Below are 20,535 nucleotides of genomic sequence, written 5' to 3'. Positions count from 1 at the left end.
ATACATTTTGAAAATGGTACTGTGGCAAATGTAGAAAAAACAAGTAATGTCAATATTTCAAAAATATGTTTTATTTTATTCAGAAAACCCTGATATTAGCATTATTTGCTGGACATCATGAAAAATGTGTGATTGCAGTTTGCCCTGAGGCTTGATATTTGGTACTGGGAAAGTGGAGACAAACAAAATAAGCTTTAATCTAGTACAAAAAAAAAAAAAAAAAAAAAGAGCTCCTGATGCGGTACGTCTCTGGACTAAAGACCAACCAAATACTGAATACTAACAAATCTACTTGTGACTAACAGTTCTAAAATCGGATAAATAAGAATAAATGTAGACTACACCTAGAAGCCTATGTAGATTTATAGGTCGTTGCCTTAAAAAGTGATGACTATTACTGGGGATTGTAAGGCTCCTAATACAAATCTACTTATAGTTTATAGGATACAAGTAGAGTGTACACGAAACATTGATTGCATGAACTAGATTTGTAGTCCATAGTTTTGGCTTAAAGAAACGATAGTGTTTATCAATATCAGCTGCAATAGAAAACTTAATTGCGAAAGGCATCACACTGTCAAATTTAACAGGGCCACAGAAAATAGCCCTTTTGTGTACAAAATCTACATCTTCTCGAAGTGGAAAACGAGATTGCATTCCAATTCATTCAGGGAACTTCATTTCACACACATTTTTGTTAACTGATTTTGACTCTGCCAACAAACCAATTTTTCACGTAATCAGCGGCATAATACGCATTTTCTTCCACCTGCTCTAAGTCAGGCATTGCACTGTCTTCATTATCTTTGATATATTGTCGGAAATATCTGCATCTGTGTCCGCGTACCCACTTACCCTACAGGTTTAAAATTTGTGTCCCATTTACTCCACTGTACAAAAATGTGGGGTAAATGGGGACACCTCAATTATACATATACTGACAAACATAACACAGTACATTCAATTTTTATAAGTACCTTATCAGCTCTTTAACCGCTCCAGGTGCTTCTGTGACAATTATCTCAGGATAGTGCAACGCTTCAAGATCTACGAAAGTTGATCGCATGCTAAAACATGGACCCAATTTTGGCATAGGGGTATTCTTTTATACTCTTCATATTAGTTAAAACCACTCTACCAGACGAATGACACTATGTCCACACTCTTCAAATTTGGAGGAACTGTTTTCATATTTTTTTTACCAGATTTTAGAAAACGCATCTGTCCCCACTTACCCCAACTACCTCTACTACAATGTGACATTACATTCGACAATACTCTGATAAGTGAGGGCAAAGGCTTAGCACGTAACGACAGAAATAGTTTATGGATGCTTATACCTTTTTACCGCCACGGAACAGAAATAGTGCAATGATTGTAGAAGCAGCATTTGATAAATTCAATTGGGAAGCTAAGCAAATAGTTAAACGGTTGTTTAGTGATTCTTTTAGAAAATGCTGTATTATTATTATTATTTATACGTGTGTAGTGTATTAATACCGGTGTGTACTAGTTAAGTCAATAATTAGCTGAATTATTTTAAAGCAAAAATGAAAGAAAACCTTAATGAAAACTGTCTATTTATGTAAAACAAATATGTGAAATAAGACTAATTTTAAGAAATTCAAATTGTGTGGTATTTGATATGTGTGAAACTTTTAAACAGATGACAACTTTGAATTCCATAAAGATTTTACAACTAATCTATTAAATTAATTTAGAATATTAATTAATCAAATATAGAGATACTGTGGTATGCACTTAATTATGAGCACAAAAGTAAGCTACTGTATATTATCTATAAGTAGGAATATGGTACCTCTGGCAATCCTCTGTTTGACAAATTCATTTTCTTGTGGTGTTTCTAAACTGACAGCGTCCATACAGTGCCTTCGACAAATATTTCTGGCATCCAACCAATCTACTTCGAGATTCCTTGTGGGACCATGCTCCCAACTGAAGAAATAATTGTGGAATACTCCTCGAGCGTCACGGAATGTAGCGTGTCTGACTCCTAAAGGAAAGAAAAAGTAAGAAAAAATATGTTTACTACTTAAGTATGCAATTGAGGTAAAAGTGAAACTGCCACTGTTTAAAATAGCATGCAATGAAGAAATGGACTTAATATTGATGCCTATAATTTGAAAATGCATTCTACTGGTTGCTGTGAGCCTTTTCTTTCTTCCAGTATCTAAGCTTTTTAAGTGTATGCAATATGAAAATAAAAAATAATACCAATATTATTGGATTGATTCATTAGTTAATGCCATTTGGAACCAATGAATGTATTTCTTGTTTGAAGGTTGAAAAATCAAATAATGGATAGCTGATGTATCACTTCGCGTTGTTCACAATCTACATTGTATTCACAGCGTACAGGCAGTTTTTGGATGAATTTAAGGAGAAAAAAACTTTGTGGCTTCGATGCATAGAAATAATCAATGAAATTTTTCAGCCATTCATCGTTTCGAAGGATGTGTCACGGAATGCATTCGACATTACAGGAAAGTATGATAATCTGTATGAGCTACATCTGAGGAATACGCCGGATGAGGAAGAACCTACCATTGATGCTGCTGAGTGACAACAGATGTAATATGTATGAAATGTGGATGATAATGTCATGTCCTTTATTCGGCCTTTCTCTTGAATTACTGCATAAACACGTTGGAGTTGATCATAATATAAGCAACAGTGATGGTAAGATTACTGAGTGGGAGTTCATTGTGTCTTGCTGAGATGCAAATCCTGTTTTGGACGTAGTGTTGCCTTTCTGTTTAGGATGACCCATCCCTTCCTCTGCTAGAAGTTCACGTACAGGCGCCGTTTCTAATCTCCTGCAACAATACATGAGAGAAAGGGCTGATGTTAGTGACAGGACTCGCGATGATGGATAAGAAAGGAGACACATTTGGCAACACGTTGATTCTTTTGTTGTCTGCATCGAGTGAGTGAGGAAGAGACACCTATGCACCCAGTTTCTGAAACTTTCTTATACGTTAAAAGTGTCGCACAAGAGTTGTCTGTCTACTACCCATCTCCATGACCAATTCCTGGATGGTTTGATGGGATCACGGTGTGTCGAATGGTCTTTATCAAAGTCATAAGGGTAACTAGAAGGTGAGGCATCGCTCAGGACAAAATTTCCACTTTGGAACGTGTTAAATTATTTCCGGATAGTCCTTTCAGCAATACTGTTCTCTTCATATACCGCACATCTTTCTCTGGATCCTCTGCGGCACTAAAATCTTCGTTGAGCTCGTACAGAACATGTCGAAGCTTATATACTTCAGACCCTGAAAAGGGAACGTTGATAAGCCCCAGCAAAACCACAAGTAGTGCCATACATTGCTGATAATGTAGGTATAATTCGATATATTCGATACATAATGTAGCTATAATTCGATACATTTATTAGGTTTAGGTACATTAAAAATCAGATAAAATCTCATTTCATTGGATTGAAAAATTATAATTAACAACATTTTAGAATATACGACAACTGATGAAAGGACATAATTTTATTAGGCTATACACATGCACATTCAGCTACACCCAGCTCACCCTAGTTACGCCTTTGAAGTAATAATGTGAGTAAAACGAACGTGGTATCCAAAATACTTTAGTGCCGATCATGATATGACCTATTTCGGATAAAGAGAAACAAAGACACAAGGAATTGAAAATTTGACTTTTTCGGCAAAGAAATATGGGCTACGTGAGGAGTTATAGAACGGCAGTATCTTCTCGTGAACTGAGTAGACGGTGAAACTTTAAAATGGGAGACCTCTGATTTTCAAGGAGGGCAAATCGTTGGCACTCCGTTATGTTGTGTAAACAGGAAGAAAGTGGCAAGCGTGTTGGGTGCAGCACGAAGAACAGTGTCCAAGGTGATAACTAGAGCCCGGATTTTTATGTAATATCAGCCCCCTAAATATGTGCATAAATATGTAACAGAAATCGCTTAAAAATGTAAGAAATATGTAATGTTATATAAGAATATGTAATATTACGTATGTTACATATTTATGAAAACGTAATATTAACACGCGTATGAGTATGCAATATTTAAACGAATTATGAACATAAAAGAAAATCTACTACATTTTATTCTGCTTAATGCAAGTCCCCCAATGAAGTGAAATGCTTGGACAGCTGAGACAGCCATACGTCACTGACGTGACTGATTGCAGGATAATAAAAATCAGACGCGAATGAAGGAAGATGTGAATCGGCTAGAGAGAAACAGGAAAGCCCCGAGAAAAGCAATGCATACGGCATTTGTACGTCAGAAATCTCATCTGGTGTGATGTGGTCCCGTTTCAAATCTAGAACCTTTTACACTAAATGCGCATCCGTCACCACGGCCCCATCTTGAAATGAATTATACAAATCTAAACACTAAAAGCAATATACAAATCTAAATACTAAAAGCAACTTAAGACGAAATGTATTGTTTTATATATATTTATTTCATGCAGAGAAAAGCAGTCCTATATCCTTTAAACAATACCAACTGAACTAAGATTGAAGAAATTTGTACTAATGAACATTTTTAATTTGAAATAAAGTACTTACAAAATATGTGCCTGCAGTTCAACTGTGTGTTGTTGCACAATGGGTTACAAGGTACATTTCCAAATGACCAGAAGTAAAATTTTGTCGGTGATCGGGTAAAATATTCTTGTATGCAGAGAATGGTCTCTCCACATCACATAAGGTAACAAGAGCGTATTTCAACAGGGGGATGTAGTTGGGGGAAATATCTTCAGGGGGGTTCTTATTTCACCACTGAGAATCTCACACACTGCCAATAGGCTGTCGTAACCCGGATTTCTTTCCAGTACTGCATTTAGTGTTTTCGAAGTTTTTCTCCTACATCTCCACACACACCTTGCAGCAGTCTCTTTGCATCCTCCATGATTTCCATGGATTCCGGAAGAGGCCGCCCCACAGCCTCTAGCTTTTTAATGCTTGTAGGTAGCCAACCAAAATTGCTGTCTATGTATGCGATACCACACGCTACTTTTGAGTCATTAAACAGTTTCTAAGCAATGCCAACTGACACAGAAAATGTTCATTGTAGAAATGTACTGCCTGTATCCAAGTGCCCCATCGCGTTAGCACAGGCTCCGGAGGAAGTGGCACGTCTGGCAGTTGATCTCTGTAAACTTGAACACGTTGTGGCGCCTTAACAAACATTTTTTTCGTGGAAGAAACTAGTTAATTTACTTCGCAAAACTTGTCTCTCACATCTTCAGCAACACACTGAAGAGCATGGGCCATACAGGTAAAATGAATTAAGTTAGGGAAAAAAACTGTAAGTGCTCTAGCCGCTTTTAACATGTACGCTGCACTGTCTGTATAGAGAACAAGGACTTTTTCTTCCTGAACTCTTCCCGGCCACAACACTTTAAGACCATTGTTTACAAAGCGAGCAATCGTGGAATGATTCGTGCGTTCCAGCAATTTACTCGCAATAAGATAGGATTTAGACGGAGCATCTTCACTTAACTTTCCAATCACTAAATTTGCTACATAACGTCCCAAAACGTCTGTTGTTTCGCCCACAGAAATCCAAATATATTTGAACTACCCATTTCTGCCCTAATAGTATCTATAGCTTCCCTATAACAAACTTCGAGATAACACTTTCGAAGAGTGGATTCGTCAGGAATTCGACGCCCGCAGTACTTCTTCAGAAAAGCACGGTATTTTGGCACTTGAACTTTATTCCAAGGAATGTTTGCTGCTATCATTGCTTGGCACAAGTCTTTGAGAAACTCACTCACTGAAGTATCTTGATGCATTTGTGTCAAGACTACGTGTTTTTTTGCAGTTCGCAAATTTTTATTTCTTGCATGGAATGCACTTCGTACATGTTGTTCTAACTGAGGTTTGATTGAACATCCAATTTTTTTTATCTCACATTTGGCACAACACCACTTTACCGTCCGTAGTAAACGCATCATCGATAGTTACCCACGACCACAATTTCGCGAATAAAGTTGAGGCAACCAGAGCCATTTCTAACTTCGACGGTCAATACAGAACACGTGCGTTTTGCAACTGCAATACTAGAGTACTGTCCTCCTGTCATTCAGTTGAACAAGCGAAGTTCTTTGAAAGCTTAGGTTATCTGCTATGATATTGCCATTGTCGCCAGCTTGTTGGAACGAACTCTTGCAGTAAATTCCTGGAAGCACACTAGCATACAGTTTAAACTTGAATTGCAGGATTTGCTTTCATCTTTTTTCCCGTCCGACCTCCGATAACAATCAAATAGACTTCATGTTAGGAATTTCCTGGCCAGTCGCCTGTCAGGCACGTGATCTGTCTTCCTCCAGAGTTGAGAATAAACGGCGCTGCTAATGTACCCCGGAGGGAGGATTTTTACTTGTTTCTTCTGATATTTCTTTTGTTATCGACGAAAATTCTGCGAAACATGGTTTGACAAATAAAAAAAAGAACGAGAGATATTTCTCTTTTGGTGAAGAAACGAAAAGATAGACATGACAAAATTGAATCTAGATGCAAGCCTTGCACAGTTGGAGAGTTTTTTTTTTTTAATTTTAAATTAAAATTTCAGTAAACGCAAAATTTTAAGACAGTTTTATGTAAAAAAAAAAATGTAGAAACCATAGAAATATGTAATATTGTTCAAAATATGTAAAATATGTAATACGAAACTTGAGTTGAAGCATCCTACAGGTGTGAATCACAAACATTTAAGGATTTTGATGAATCTACATATCAGGGAAAAATATGTAATTACATACAAATCCGGACATTACTCATAAGCTAGTTGAAACAGTAATATCATAATTTATATAATTAACAATACTCACTATTGGCGCAACTTCTTGGATCAGGTAGTGCAAGGCGCCGCTGCCCAAGAACAACTGCGGCGCCGATGACTAGTAAAGCCACCTGGCGGATCATTTTTATCCTGTAATGAAACAAAAAGAAAGAAACAAGATTATATATTAATTTAAGAGTATCAGTGTCAACCTTGTATGTATTAACATAGCTTAAAGGAATTGCTAGTTGTTTTATATCAACTGTTCCTAATCCTTTATCTGGCACCCCCCCCCCCTTCGTGAATCGTGCATATCTTCTCCCAACTCGTTGGTTATACTTGCTTTTTGTCTGAACCTTTCTGCGACTTCAGATGCAACATTGAATTCTGAAATCTTAATAAATAAATTTAATAATAATAATAATAATAATAATAATAATAATAATAATAATAATAATAATAATAATAATAATAATAATAATAATAATAATAATAATACAGTGGTTGACAAAAAGAAGTTAAGCATCTGAAAGGAATGGTCAGGTAAATATATAATTAGACTTGCAATGATCTGTGACTGCTAGAACGGCCACCAGAATGCATTAGTGTTATCACCACGAGACCTGTTACTGTGCTTGACAGCACGGTTGCCAACCATACGATAATTTATCGTGATATACGATAATTTAAGCCTTAATACGTTATGCGATAATGCCCTTGCGACAATAGGTGAATATACGATAATTTTAGAACACATGCTTTTTTTTTTTTTTTTTTTTTTGCAATTTTTGAATGTGCAAATAAATTGAAGGTTTGTATTAAAGAATTATAAAAAAACAGACTGAGGTTTTTAAATCACTAAAATAAATCAATAAGATGAAAATACTGCTGAAAAATCCAAAATAACATATTTCTACTGCGAGGTGCAGCAGTTCTTTAAAATTTGTTGCTGTGAAATAATAAATATGGTAATACTGTTTTGCAAAGTATACATCAGCTAACACCTGAAGTACCATTATCAAAAAGTGCTGCAAGGTCACCAACATTTGTTCCACAAATAAGAGCTCTGCAGAGAGTTATTCCGAAAAACAATGAAGATATAACAAGTGATAGACGATCAAGCGATAGCACTAATTTACGCGGTGCTTCTGGAAGATCTGCAATCAAAGTAAGTAGACGAATTTTTTACTCTTATCAAAAATGCTAAAGACCCATGGAAATCACGAATTTTTAGAATTGGGAATGGGAAGGGTTGTATTAGATACGGTAGCTTTGCAACATACTAGTGCTGATTGTGAGCGTGTATTTTCAAAAATAAACTTAATAAAAACACAGTCAAATACGGTTAGTGATTTAATGCCCGCTGCCCAGTGTATACAAAACAATGTCGAATTTGAACCCAATGAGTTAATGATCGGATCAATAGGTCAAACATATAAGGCGGTACAGATAAAGATAAAAGAGATGATAAGGATTATGACATCGATTTGGAGTTCAAAACTTAAGATTACTAGTTATAATATTTTATTGCTATTATTAATAGTATTATGTTTCTACAATTATCACATTTATAACGAATATACGATAATTTTGTGTAATATACGATAATTTTAAAGACAAAAATCGATAATTTTGTTCTCCGAGGTTGGCAACAGTGCTTGACAGGTATTTCAGCAGCGTGCGCCGAGTCAGACGGTTAGTGAACACTGTGAAGGTTAACGGGAAATCCCGCGTTCTCTTGTAAGACAAGTACCAGTACCTTACATATTTTGCAATGGTCAGCATGTGGTCAGTTGTCGAATCGTGCAATACCCAGGCATATGGGGCATTCAAGTGTGACTCTAGCCCTATGTTGAAATAAACGGGAAGGTAACAGAAACCACCCGCATCGTCAAGGTTTCGGTCGACCAAGTCTGATCACACCATGAATGAATGTGTGGTATTGTGCCCCAAGCATATCGTTACCCCTTTACATCAGCGCCTTCAATATGGGTACAACTAATGGACTCAGTATAACACCCTGTGTCATCCTGCACTATTGGTTGGAGACTAGCAACAATGGTGCATCGAATGTGAATTGCGTTAACATCACAACATCTACGGCTATATTTGACTAACGCCGTAACCAGAAAGTTGGATTACTAACTAGTTGGTCGCATCATTTTCAGTGGTAAATCTCGATTTCGCGCTATCTCGAATGACCATCGCCTGCGAGTGTGGCAGCGCCTAGGAGAAAGGACACATTTTGAAAATATTTAGGAGATACATCGGTGTAACTCCTGGTCATGATGTGGGGAACCATCGGGTATGACTTTAGGTCACTTCTGATAGTGATGCAGGTCATCCAGCGTCCTCATGTGTTATCTCGCATAATATAGTATCCTGGTACTATATTTCAATAGAACAACGCTCGTCTACACACTGCACGTGTCTGAACCTCCTGCATTATGTTGAGTACGTCCTTGGCCAGTACGACCTTTCTCCTCATCTGACCCGGAACATGCGTGGGACCAACTTGAAAGTCAAAGATATCTCAATGCCAATATCCAGGAAATAGAGATCCACTTACAATAGTCGGAGGCCAATTTATCTCTCAAGCTATATATATCACTGGTGTCAAGTCGAAAGTTCAAAAAATTATTATGTTATAGGAATATTCTTCTACGGTTTTTTCCTTCATTTAAGTAGATTGTATAATCTCTAAGTATGATATATACGATGATAAACAGTATTTTTTTTTTTTTTTCAAAAAATTAGCAACATATTTTCCTCTATATAAAGCTAAATAGCCCCTATCTCTGATGCCAAGTCGGAACTTTAGAGAATTATAATTTTATAATCTTCTACAGTGCCCTGTCATTTAAGATGCATACAAAAGTGGACTGTATATTCTCTAGGTATGATGTGCGAGGAACGAGGATGTGCTCTGTACACATTACCGACACTCTTCGAACACCTTCAGATGACACATATTCATCTGGAAATACTGTGTTGTTCAAGTATGTCCGAGATGTATGTACAAAATGTGCAAAATCTATGTCATTACTTTGTTTTCGAACTGTTTGCCGAGAAGAAGTGTTTTAAATGTGTCATACTAGATACTGTTTTCGGAGAGTGAACGCTTTGGACAGGCGAAGCACACTTTTTAAGCACGCACTATATATATATATATATATATATATATATATATATATATATATATATATATATATATATATATATATATATATATATATATCCCTCACAGTGGCGTAGCACACTTTTGCGCCCCCCCCCGCAAAGTATAGAGAAGGGGCCCTAGTTGTAAAGCCGACAAAAGTAAGGTTGAAGCTCTACTTCTTTAAATCTTTATTCATCGCAAGACTTCGGGGCCCCGTATACCTCGGCCCCCCCCGCACTGCGGGGGTTGCGGGGGAAGCTGCTACGCCACTGATCCCTCAACATCTGTACTAAAAGCGTTTAATAAATGCTGTTTTATTTTTTACAGTAAGTGTGATGGGAAGCTGCCACTTAGACAGCCCCCGCAAATTAGTTTTTGAACACCATAAAATTGCTTTTTACACTAAGAAGGCGGAGGAGGGGGGTCTAAACAAACGTGAAGAAGTCTGTTAGTTGCCTTGCAGAAAGACATTTCCACTCCGCATAAGGCGTCTTTTGTCGTTTGCATAAATGGCGGAAAATATGGAGTCAGTAATAATAACGGCAGTGCCTAGGAATGCAATATCTACGTTTAATGTGATATTTTTGAGTAAATATGAACTTTTAATTTAAAATCGTAAAATAAGTAAGCAAACTTTCTTTAAAACCAGAATAAGCATTTTAAGCACTTTCAACTACGGTTAAAACTGCTTCTCAGAATTATATTAGGAAGTACAACATTTCTGCATACTTTAGAAGCATTGAAAGAAATGAGCATTTTGCTATGAAATTCAGTCTCTCTCCCTTCATGTATATGTATAAGTAATTTTTTAGATTTTGCCTTTTGTGCAACAATTTTCATCTCAATTTATACTTTTTGTATTGCATTATTATTTATGTATTTTACTGTTTCATGTGATCATCGAGTAACAAAAATAAACATGTAACGAACGTACATAAAAACAAAATAGAGGAAAAGTGAAGACAAGAATTATATATATATGGAGAGAGAGAGAGAGTAGGTGGATAGATAGATAGATATAATTCTCTTAGGAAAATATTTACTGGCTACCACAAGTGACACCTACACAGCATCTTAATATAAGATAGCGTGACGAAATTAGGCAGCACTGCGAATATTTTGGAAATGAATTATAAAAGATAGATGGTTGTCAGAAAGTATTGGGAAGATCTTAATCCAGCAGTGATATGGTATGTATACGTTTCAAATATATATAACTGTTACAACTACACTTATGTGATTCAGTTCGCATTCTTGATACCTGAGCATTCGAAATCAAGAAATAAATGCTTATACCCGTACCTTGTTCTAAGAGATCATATCACTGTAACTGTAAGAATTTTCAGAAACAAAGATAGTTAAAATAAATGTACTGTTCCTGGGTATAACTAGTGATGGGTAAATTCCCGGGAAGATATTTTTCGGGAATATTCCCTGGGAATATTTCCGGGAAAATTCACAAAAATGGGAATATTCCGGGAATGTATTGCAATCACAAAAAAGTGCATTCTATTACTATATTATGATTTCAAAGTTAAATTTGTTTCTTTATCACAGTGTATTATTACTGTTGTCTCCAGATGATTCTTTAAAATGTATATTCCGAACGACATTATGTTATTTTATTAATGTTTTATTATATTTAGAGACTACGCATAAATGTATATTTACTTACAATATGTTCTATGCAAGTAAATATGTGGGGAAAATGGTATAGTAACTCCACGTACCGGTACTTTTACACCGCTAAACAGTTTAAATTTATATGTAAGTGGATTTTTTAAACTTGATTCTACTACTGATATTATAAACATATTAAATTTTTAAATGATATAAACAAATTAGTTTGGGTAACTACCAGAAGACACATGTCTCACCATTTTATCAACATTTGCGCATACATTTTTATGTTCACAATATTTGCAAGATACTGACTTATCTTTATAATTTTGCATGTAACATTACCACACGACCTTGTGACCTTTCTTCCCACCTATTTCTCAAAATGTCATGCGTTAATTCACATATAAGAGAAGTCCGAGTACCCCTTGAGATATTCGAGTCAGAGACAGGAGACAGATCGACGTCTATTATTAACGGTGGTTCGGGGTATAATGATGCTACTTCATCTCTATTTCTACAGAAATTCTATATTACTTTAGAAACTGGTTCCTTTTCATCATTTGTAAATTAGTTGTTTGCCACTTTTTAGTGTAAATTGGAAAGTAACTTAAAAAGTCATATTATTAGCTATATAAAGTACAGTCAACGAATTTTAACTTTTTTAACCTCCAAGTGATTTAAAACCTAGAAGTAAACCATAATAAATAAAAATAAAGTAATTAGTCATATGGTTCTTATAATTTGGAAGATAAAGTAAAGAAATTGAAATAAATTCCTCCCCGGGAATTTATATGCCAGGGAAAAACCCGGGAATATTCCCATTTTTTTTATTTTCCTTCTCACCGGGAATATTCCCACTGTCCATCACTAGGTATAACTAGGTAAAATTTACTGTTATGTCTGGGTATAACAAACGGTTCTGCGAACTCAAAATATTTTAACAACTGGTTCGAACCAGCTGAATAGCACCACTGACTATGTGTGACTCATAATATCCACATGTCACTCGTGAACACATTCGAGGTATTGCTAGTGTAAATGTTTTATGAAAACTAACGCACTATGGGGCTTTTAGTCCAATTTTCTTTGTGAGGGTAACATTACAAGAATTATTTAGTTTGAAATGCCAATATAGTATCTTCTTCTGTAGGTGGAAGGATTCCAGTCATGTATCACTTTTCAGTACGACAAATCGTTCCCTGAATGATCACATGATATTCGGGATATTGTGGACCTCACTTGGAAAGAAAATAGCCGTGAGGTAACAATCACCTGGCATCCTCAATCTTCCGCTATTAACCCATTCGATTTTGTATGTGGGAGTATGTCTACCGGGTCAACGTTCAGGATGTTGTTACACTTCATTGATGCTATAAACATTGACATTGTCATTGGTATTGTATAGAATGTCTTATGGATAGAGGTGAAATGTCACCTTAACATCCTACAGTCAACCAAAGGATCTCACGTTAGCGTTTGCTAATGAAAAAAAAAAAAAAATGTTAGGTTGTGATACATTTTTCAAGTGACTGCGGTGCTCTGTTTCATTATGTTTGGGAGTTGTGACTGATTATAATTGTAACGGTAATTTAGGAACATCATGTATCTTTACGTGCACAGGAAGTCTTCCGTTAATTTAATATCTCAAGGGATTGTTTCTGTGTCAGTGCACTGCAACTTCTGTGAGGAATCTTCACTTTCACTGCATCGAAAGGATTTCTGCTCCCTAGTGTATCACATTTAATGAGATCGACTCGAGTTGAAATGAATATGAAATTCGTAACCCGTTAACTCATTCAACATATATACACATTGTTGATGGAATACATTATGTATGGGCGAACTATTGGCTTCAAACCTCGAAGGAAGGTCAAGGTAGAGTGAAAGATGTTTCAGAAAGAGAAAGTTAAGAGTTCGCGTGATTTGAAAAGATGAAGGAGGCCCACCTAAAGTCATATTATACGCTTTCTTCACTTCACAAAATGTCTTCACTCACACCTCTCAGCGCACGCTATTGTTCATGAGCATCATTCAAAGACTAAGTTCGTTACTCTTTGCAGGAACAACGAGAAAGTTTCCCGGTGTTTGTTAAATACTTCCCAACTTCAACTTATTTTCCTTCTTTGATTCTACAGCAAAGCTGCAGTTAAAAGACCTATTTTTAACCAAGAAAAAATTAAAAAAAAAAAAAAAAAAAGAATTTGCAGACATCTAGGGTAAATATTTTTTTTAAAAATAAGTTTCATTTACTGATGTATTAAGTTCTGTCATCCTTCTGCTATTGGAAGTAAATAAAAAATAAAACGAGTTCATTCCTCGTAGAAAAGTTCCATGAATTTTTTAAATAAAAGAAACACCATTATAAAATATAGTAATTTTTTCTATTCAAAATGCTATTATATTTTTGTAATTGTGTTAATTTATTTTCTTAAAATAGATTCTAAAGTTACAAATATAGACAACAAGACAGTCATATGATTACATTTTCCGACATCAACGAGAAATAATGAGTGACAAACAGTGATGATTTCAGAGGGCGACCCAGGAGAATTTTCCCCCAGAGCAACGAAATTCCTTCTTACGTTAGAGCACATGTCTTAGCGTGCTCAACGGGGGTAATTAGTATTTTCGCAGTAGCACTTCACCCCCTGGGTACTGAAATTTACCCCTGGCGGAAATCTGGAAAAAATCAGCGTGACAAAGTATATTTTGGTAACAATAATTGTGCATTATGACTGATTTGTGATATCGTTATGGCTTCGTCGGATGGACAACCTGGGTTCGGATTCCTTTTCGGGCTAACCAGAAGTTTTATTACATCGCACCAAAAGCACTAGCATTGCACTAATTTTTCAATTGCAGTTATGCCTATTTATTCTTAAACCTATGGCTTCTTAGTCGTCGTCTGTAGATGAGCTGTAGTCTATGAGCTACAAACAAGAAATTTTGAACTCTAATATGTTAAGACCAGAAGTAAATTTAATTCTACTTGAAGAACAAGCGAATAGCGAATGCTTTTGGCATGATGCAACTATTTACGTTTATAGCCGATTTTCATTACGCATTTTGAAATTTAAAAGCAACCACTGAATGTGGAATATTCTTACTTATTTTCTCAGAGTATCTTCACGAAAGCAAAAATATAAGTGTAGTTAAGGTAATTCAGACCACAAAATTATTAATGAATTCAAAGTGGGCATACGACAATGCTCATTACACCACATATGTAAGTGATGCTCATAAGTACTTGATAGGAGTGGTACAGGGAATTTATTTATTAAAAATACAAAATAAATTACCCCTTATAAACAAAAGGACACTTGTTTTTTCGCTTGATATTACAAACAACATTATTTTCTGAGTAAAATGTGAGTTGAATCACAATTAGGTATAACCCACCTTACCATTGTCAAAGGTATGTGCATATTGTTTCTCTGACATATTATTGGAGTAAGAAACACAATTCTAGACTGTGTCGGTCACGAGACGGGTCAGGTTTTCTGGTCTCGTTTTCGTAAATGTCGTAGAAGCCTTGTTTCGTCTCGATTCTCGAAAAATTCTGTCTCGTCTTGTCGCTATTCACGAAGAGCTTGTCTCGTCTTGATTTGTAAGTTCAAATTTACATATATCATATTTATTATTGAAGGACATTGTGCGACTTGTATATCTTTTAAAAAAAAGCTCTTCATTATGTTCGTAAATCACTTTATCAATTTATACTTTTATACTATGAATCATGTAACACCAAAACAGTGCTTGAGATCCTTAGTTTAATCCTTCCGGGGTCCTTAGTTTGGTCTCAGCTCGCGCCAGTGGACTTCGTATTGAACAAACACCATGTGCATGGAATTTCTAGGGGTTTCCCGTTTCCTCCGACTTTATTTATTTTACAATTTCATTCATTCTCATCATCATCATCACCTTTAGCCTACACGGCATAACAGTGGAACATAAAACTGAAACTCCTTAGACTTGAGGGAACTAGTACTACTCACAAGAATCGAGAAATTCATCGTCTCGCCTAGATTCTCATTTAAAACAACGTCTCATCTCAAATCTAAAAAGGCACTGATCGTCTCGACTTCGACCTCGCTTTGGAGACGAGATAGACATGAGACGTGAAATTTGTCGTATAGTGGACAACATTATTCAAAACATGAGTAAATAAAAAGACTTTAAACACGATCTCGTCTGTAGGTAATCTATGCATCAGGAATATACAGACGTGTTCAAATTATGTTTGTTTACTATACAGTTGAAGTGGTGACATTACCGTTGACCAGCAGGGGGTATTAGTGAGGGGGAGAAATTCTGAAAGTGTTCTTTTAGTTGTAGATAGCTATTGTGATTCCTATCAACAAGTTACAGTCTGAAGTGTTGTTGCTGTTGTAAGAAGTTAATTACATTCAAAGCGTTCAACAGTTTGAATGGGCCAGTTAAAAATGATCGTGACGTGTTTCGTGTATCAATCTTCTATTCTGTGTCGTCCTGTAATTGCAGCATAATGGGAAAGCAAAAGACCTTTCTTCGCCTAAAATGGAAGTTAACAAAATACTCCTGGTGGAAATAAGATATACACGGCAATACATTGCTAGTAGAGTTGGGATAGAACAAAAATCTGTGAGCAGAATCTCTGTTGAAATGAACAAGAGCCAAAATAGGGTTGGGAAGTGTGGGTGAAAACCAAAGCTATCGCTAAGATGTATCAGAAAACTAAAAAGATTGGCTCTGGGAAACAGAGGTGCAACTTCTAATAGACTTAAGCATAAAAATGGCTGAGTATGGTGCAGACATTTGGCCTGAAAGTGTTCGAAGGATTCTTTGTGCCGACGGAATAAAAGCACACGGTCAAGAAAGAAAACAAAAATTAGAGTCTGCTCCAATCACAGCAAACGCCTCGAATGGGCACGAGGCCTAGAATATTGAACTGCTGATGATTGGAAAATAGTGTGTTTCAGTGTGCGCACGTGGGGGCAAGTGGGGGCGCACGCCCCACCTAATGTTTTGGCATTGCGTTTTTTTCGTTTTTTTTTAAAATAATTTTCTCAGCTAATAAGGATTATATTTCACAAAAACGGACCCTGAAACACGTCTGTAATCACCGCTTCCTCCAGGCCAATGAAAATAAAAATTAAATTATAAAGAAAATAATTATTACAAAAGTGGTTGCATATCTTCAGGAGTAAAGCTATTGATTTGCCCCCCCCCCCTAATCAAAGGGTCTGCGCACAGCTGTGGTTTCAGTGATGAATCATATATATCTTTGTGTCTGATGAATGTTCACAATATGTGCGACGTTGACCTGAGAGGAATTCCAGTTCGAATGTCTTTAATAAACCGTGAAGCATTCTACTTCAGTCATGGTCTGGGGTTTGATCTCTGTCTTCGGGCCTGGAAAACTGTATATAGTAGAGAGGACAATGAAGCACGACCAATACCTACAAGTTCTTCAAGAAGAACTGCTTTCACAGACTGCACTCTGGTTTTAATGACGTACAATTCATGTTTATACATGATGGAGCCCCATGCCACCGAGCCAAAGTTGTGAAAAAATTCTTTGAAAACAACGAAATTAGTGTTTTTCCGTGGCCAGACACTAGCCTTGATATGAACCTGATTGAAAACTTTTGAGCTTCATGAAAGAAAATCTATAGAAGAAGCACATTAGAACCAAACTTCAATTGATCAAGGAGATCAACAATTTGTGGTATCACGATGCTGAATTGAAGGTAAAATGTTCTAAACTCGTACATAGGATGCCAAAAGGATAAAAGACTTAATAAAGAATAAGGGATTTCATAAGAAATATTAATCTTTGTGTGAGAGATAATTTTCTTGTAAGTATTCCATTTCATTTTTGGTTTCCAATTTGATATACACACTTCAGAGTAATTATATTTGAATGTTACGTACGCATTTGTTTTATTGATATTGAAAAGAATATGCTATACCCACTAGAAATTAGGACAGAGTTACAAAGTAGTAATTTGGATTAAGTTCGAACATATTTTCTCACGTAATATTGTAAGAACAGTAAAATATTCAGAAACTGAATGTTGAGTTTAATAATTTGTACACGTCTGTAAATACGACCAGAGAATATCTTCATTCTGGGTTATAAAATTATTGGCCAGTAACCGTATTTACGTACTTTTGAACCTTTCTATTCTATTCTATTCTATAAAACCTTTTTAAATGTAAAGTACAATGGGAAGTCTTTAAAAAGTTGAATTAGTAGGTGCCTCCAAGTTCATAAATAACGAAGTTATAGTGCAGCAGGATTTGTGGATCCTAAATCAAACAATAATGAAATTTTGAGATATCTTAATTCAAATTAGATGTATGCAATTAATGATAAAGTTGCGTGTTCAGTAAATATTTTTCAAACTATCACCAGTATTATCAATAATGTTATAAGTTACGTACTGTTGGCAACTTGGTACAAGAGGGCATGCTTTAAATTGCAAAATATCTGCATAGTGGTGGAGACCCCAACCCTCCCATATATATATGGGTCTGTGTGTGTGTGTTTGGGTGCGTTCTGAATTTGTGTATCTTACATGCATATTCTCCAATAACATACAGAGCATGGGAAGCACTCATAAATAAAATCAGACTATATATAAATATATGATTCTCATGCTTTTCTTTTTAGTCATGCATACATAAATTATAAAGAAGTAATTATTTTATTTCTTAAAAACAAAATTATTTTTTGTCTTTGGTACGATTTATTTCATTTTTGATGAAAGGTATTTTTATTTTCCACTTTTTTCTATTATTTTTTAAATAAAGTATTTTGTTAAAATACACGTATTTCATTTTGTTTTGTTTATTACTTTTTGTTGTAGGATGTTTCCACACTCAATCACTTCTTGAAACGTATGGTACTTTTACAATCTGAAATGTAATTTACTATTATCTTCCACTTTAGAGCATTCTGATTGCATAACGGAATAGAGTATATAGTTACTAGAGGGTAATATTATTAACTTAATAAAACTATATAAATATAGCTTAAGTATTTCCCTTCCTCTCTTAGGACGCACATTTCAATCAAAATGTTATGATAAAAATACTCGAAGTCACCCCTTAATACCACCAACCCTCACTCCCTCTCATCCTTATTTTCGTGGGTCTCTGTTCTAATAGCGTTCCATACTTTTAATAGTCTTACTCAAGCCTTCAAGTTTAAGTCTGTAGGCTTGCATTTTTACAAGGTTATAGACCTAACCAAGGCTATAGTAAACTTGCTAATTCCTCGATTTCAAGTTTGCTTCAGGTTTACGAATAATACGTAATATAAGGCCTTTAAATCCCTTTAAATTGACACACCTGTCAATCATTACTTAAAATTTACGGTTGGGAAAGCCTATACACAGGGAGAATTACGCAGCTTTCATCCTTACATCTCGTTCAAGCGTATTCAGGTTTATGCGTCAAAGTTACCTGAACTCGAAGTATGATTTACACTTAGCAAGCCATATACAGAGAGAATCAACTAAGACCTACTATAGACGCGCTTACTTACTGGTATTTATGTCACTGACCCCGAAATCTTGAATTGGATACTAATGTCGGTCGTTTTCGATTATTTTCATTATGTCATTCCCTTCTCCTACCCCTCACCCGCAATCCTGGATATAAACGGCATCGGGAGCCACTATTCACCTCAGCGATCCAGAAAATTATGGATTAGACACTAATATCGCTCGTCCTCGATTGCTTTTATATGACGCCCTTCACTTCAACCCGTATCCCTTCTCTCCCCATGCCGATAACGTAGTAAAAGCCTAAGTTACGCCATAACCCATTCAAGTGCCAAAAATCATCAAATTTAGTGCAGTGGACTAGAGGGAATTGGATGCCAAACATCTTTTATTAATTTTCGTGTACATCAAATGCCCCCCTTAAAACAAGAAAATAAAAAAAAAACTGGGACACATTTTGCTTTAGTTTCGATGAGGAGTTTATGCACCGAGTTTCATCTTTCTAACTTGACATGCTCGTGAGATACTGTATTTTTGGCATACATTGTTGAACACTCTATACATTTTTGAACCTTCCTAAAAACTAATGTAATAAAAACTTACGTAATGCTTGAGTCCGTTCATGTTTCAAAAGTCATCAAAATAGGTCCAGTGATCAAGGAACAGTTACCCGTCAAACATTTTTACATTCCATTTACAGTATTTATATTCAATCAAAAGATTTGAGGACATATATGAACAAATATGAGCTAAAAGAAAACATGTAATATCTATACATATTTCCATCGGACAAGTTAGTTCCTGTTGGATTGGCAACACTGCATTACCTTTAATATTAGTGATATTTAGTAGAATTGCTTTTTAGTATTTTAATCCATTCATTAAAATCTAATAACTGACTACCTGCCTATCTTAGCCTCGTTTTTGTAATACCTTTGTGTCCCCATAAGACATGCATTAGTCATTAGTCTGTAAATTGGACACTTCTGTACAAGGAGAAGTCATAAGGCTTGTAATGCTTTCACAAATCAAACGTCCGATACGTGAATTGTTATTGTATAAGTTCGAACTTGAACATAAAGCTGCGGCATTAACCCAGAACATTTGTCATGCGAAAGGGGGAGGTGCAAAGAACCACAGCAAATTCCTGAAATTTTGTGCAGATTGTAACAATGTCGAAGATCAGCCAAGGTCTGACCACCTCAGGGTAACAGATTCTGCCATACGACACGCCATTGAGGAAAATCCTTCTACTAGTTACGATGATTGTCAAAGCAACTCGACATGTCCAAGTCCACTGTAATGTATCATATTCACGATTTCGGAAAACCATCAAGTGCTGCCGGATTGTGACACAGGATTTGGCCCTAGCTCAGCCCAAGAGAAGAGTGAAAGTATGCCAACAACTGCTTCAAAATTCACGTGGTGTGCGTTCCTAAAACGGATTTCTCACATGTAACGAA

General features: G+C 35.8%; 1 protein-coding gene across 1 annotated transcript in view; it reads right to left on the bottom strand.

Moving 5' to 3' along the window:
- The window catches only part of LOC145693341 (C-type lectin mosGCTL-7), a 71,296-nt gene that overhangs the window by 11,316 nt on the left and 39,445 nt on the right, over positions 1–20,535 (bottom strand). Inside the window, exons 2-3 of the mRNA XM_081769239.1 lie at positions 6,849–6,949; positions 1,820–2,014 (exon numbers count right to left, since the gene is read on the bottom strand). Of these exons, the coding sequence (XP_081625365.1) occupies positions 1,820–2,014; positions 6,849–6,942 (289 nt within the window). The 5' untranslated portion in view covers positions 6,943–6,949. The remainder of the gene's footprint in view (positions 1–1,819; positions 2,015–6,848; positions 6,950–20,535) is intronic.

The sequence above is a fragment of the Thermobia domestica genome, chromosome 8 (assembly GCF_964235325.1).
Source record: "Thermobia domestica chromosome 8, izTheDome1.hap1.1, whole genome shotgun sequence".
In the NCBI taxonomy this organism is placed as follows: Eukaryota; Metazoa; Arthropoda; class Insecta; order Zygentoma; family Lepismatidae; genus Thermobia; species Thermobia domestica.
This window is presented reverse-complemented; position numbering and strand designations above follow the sequence as displayed.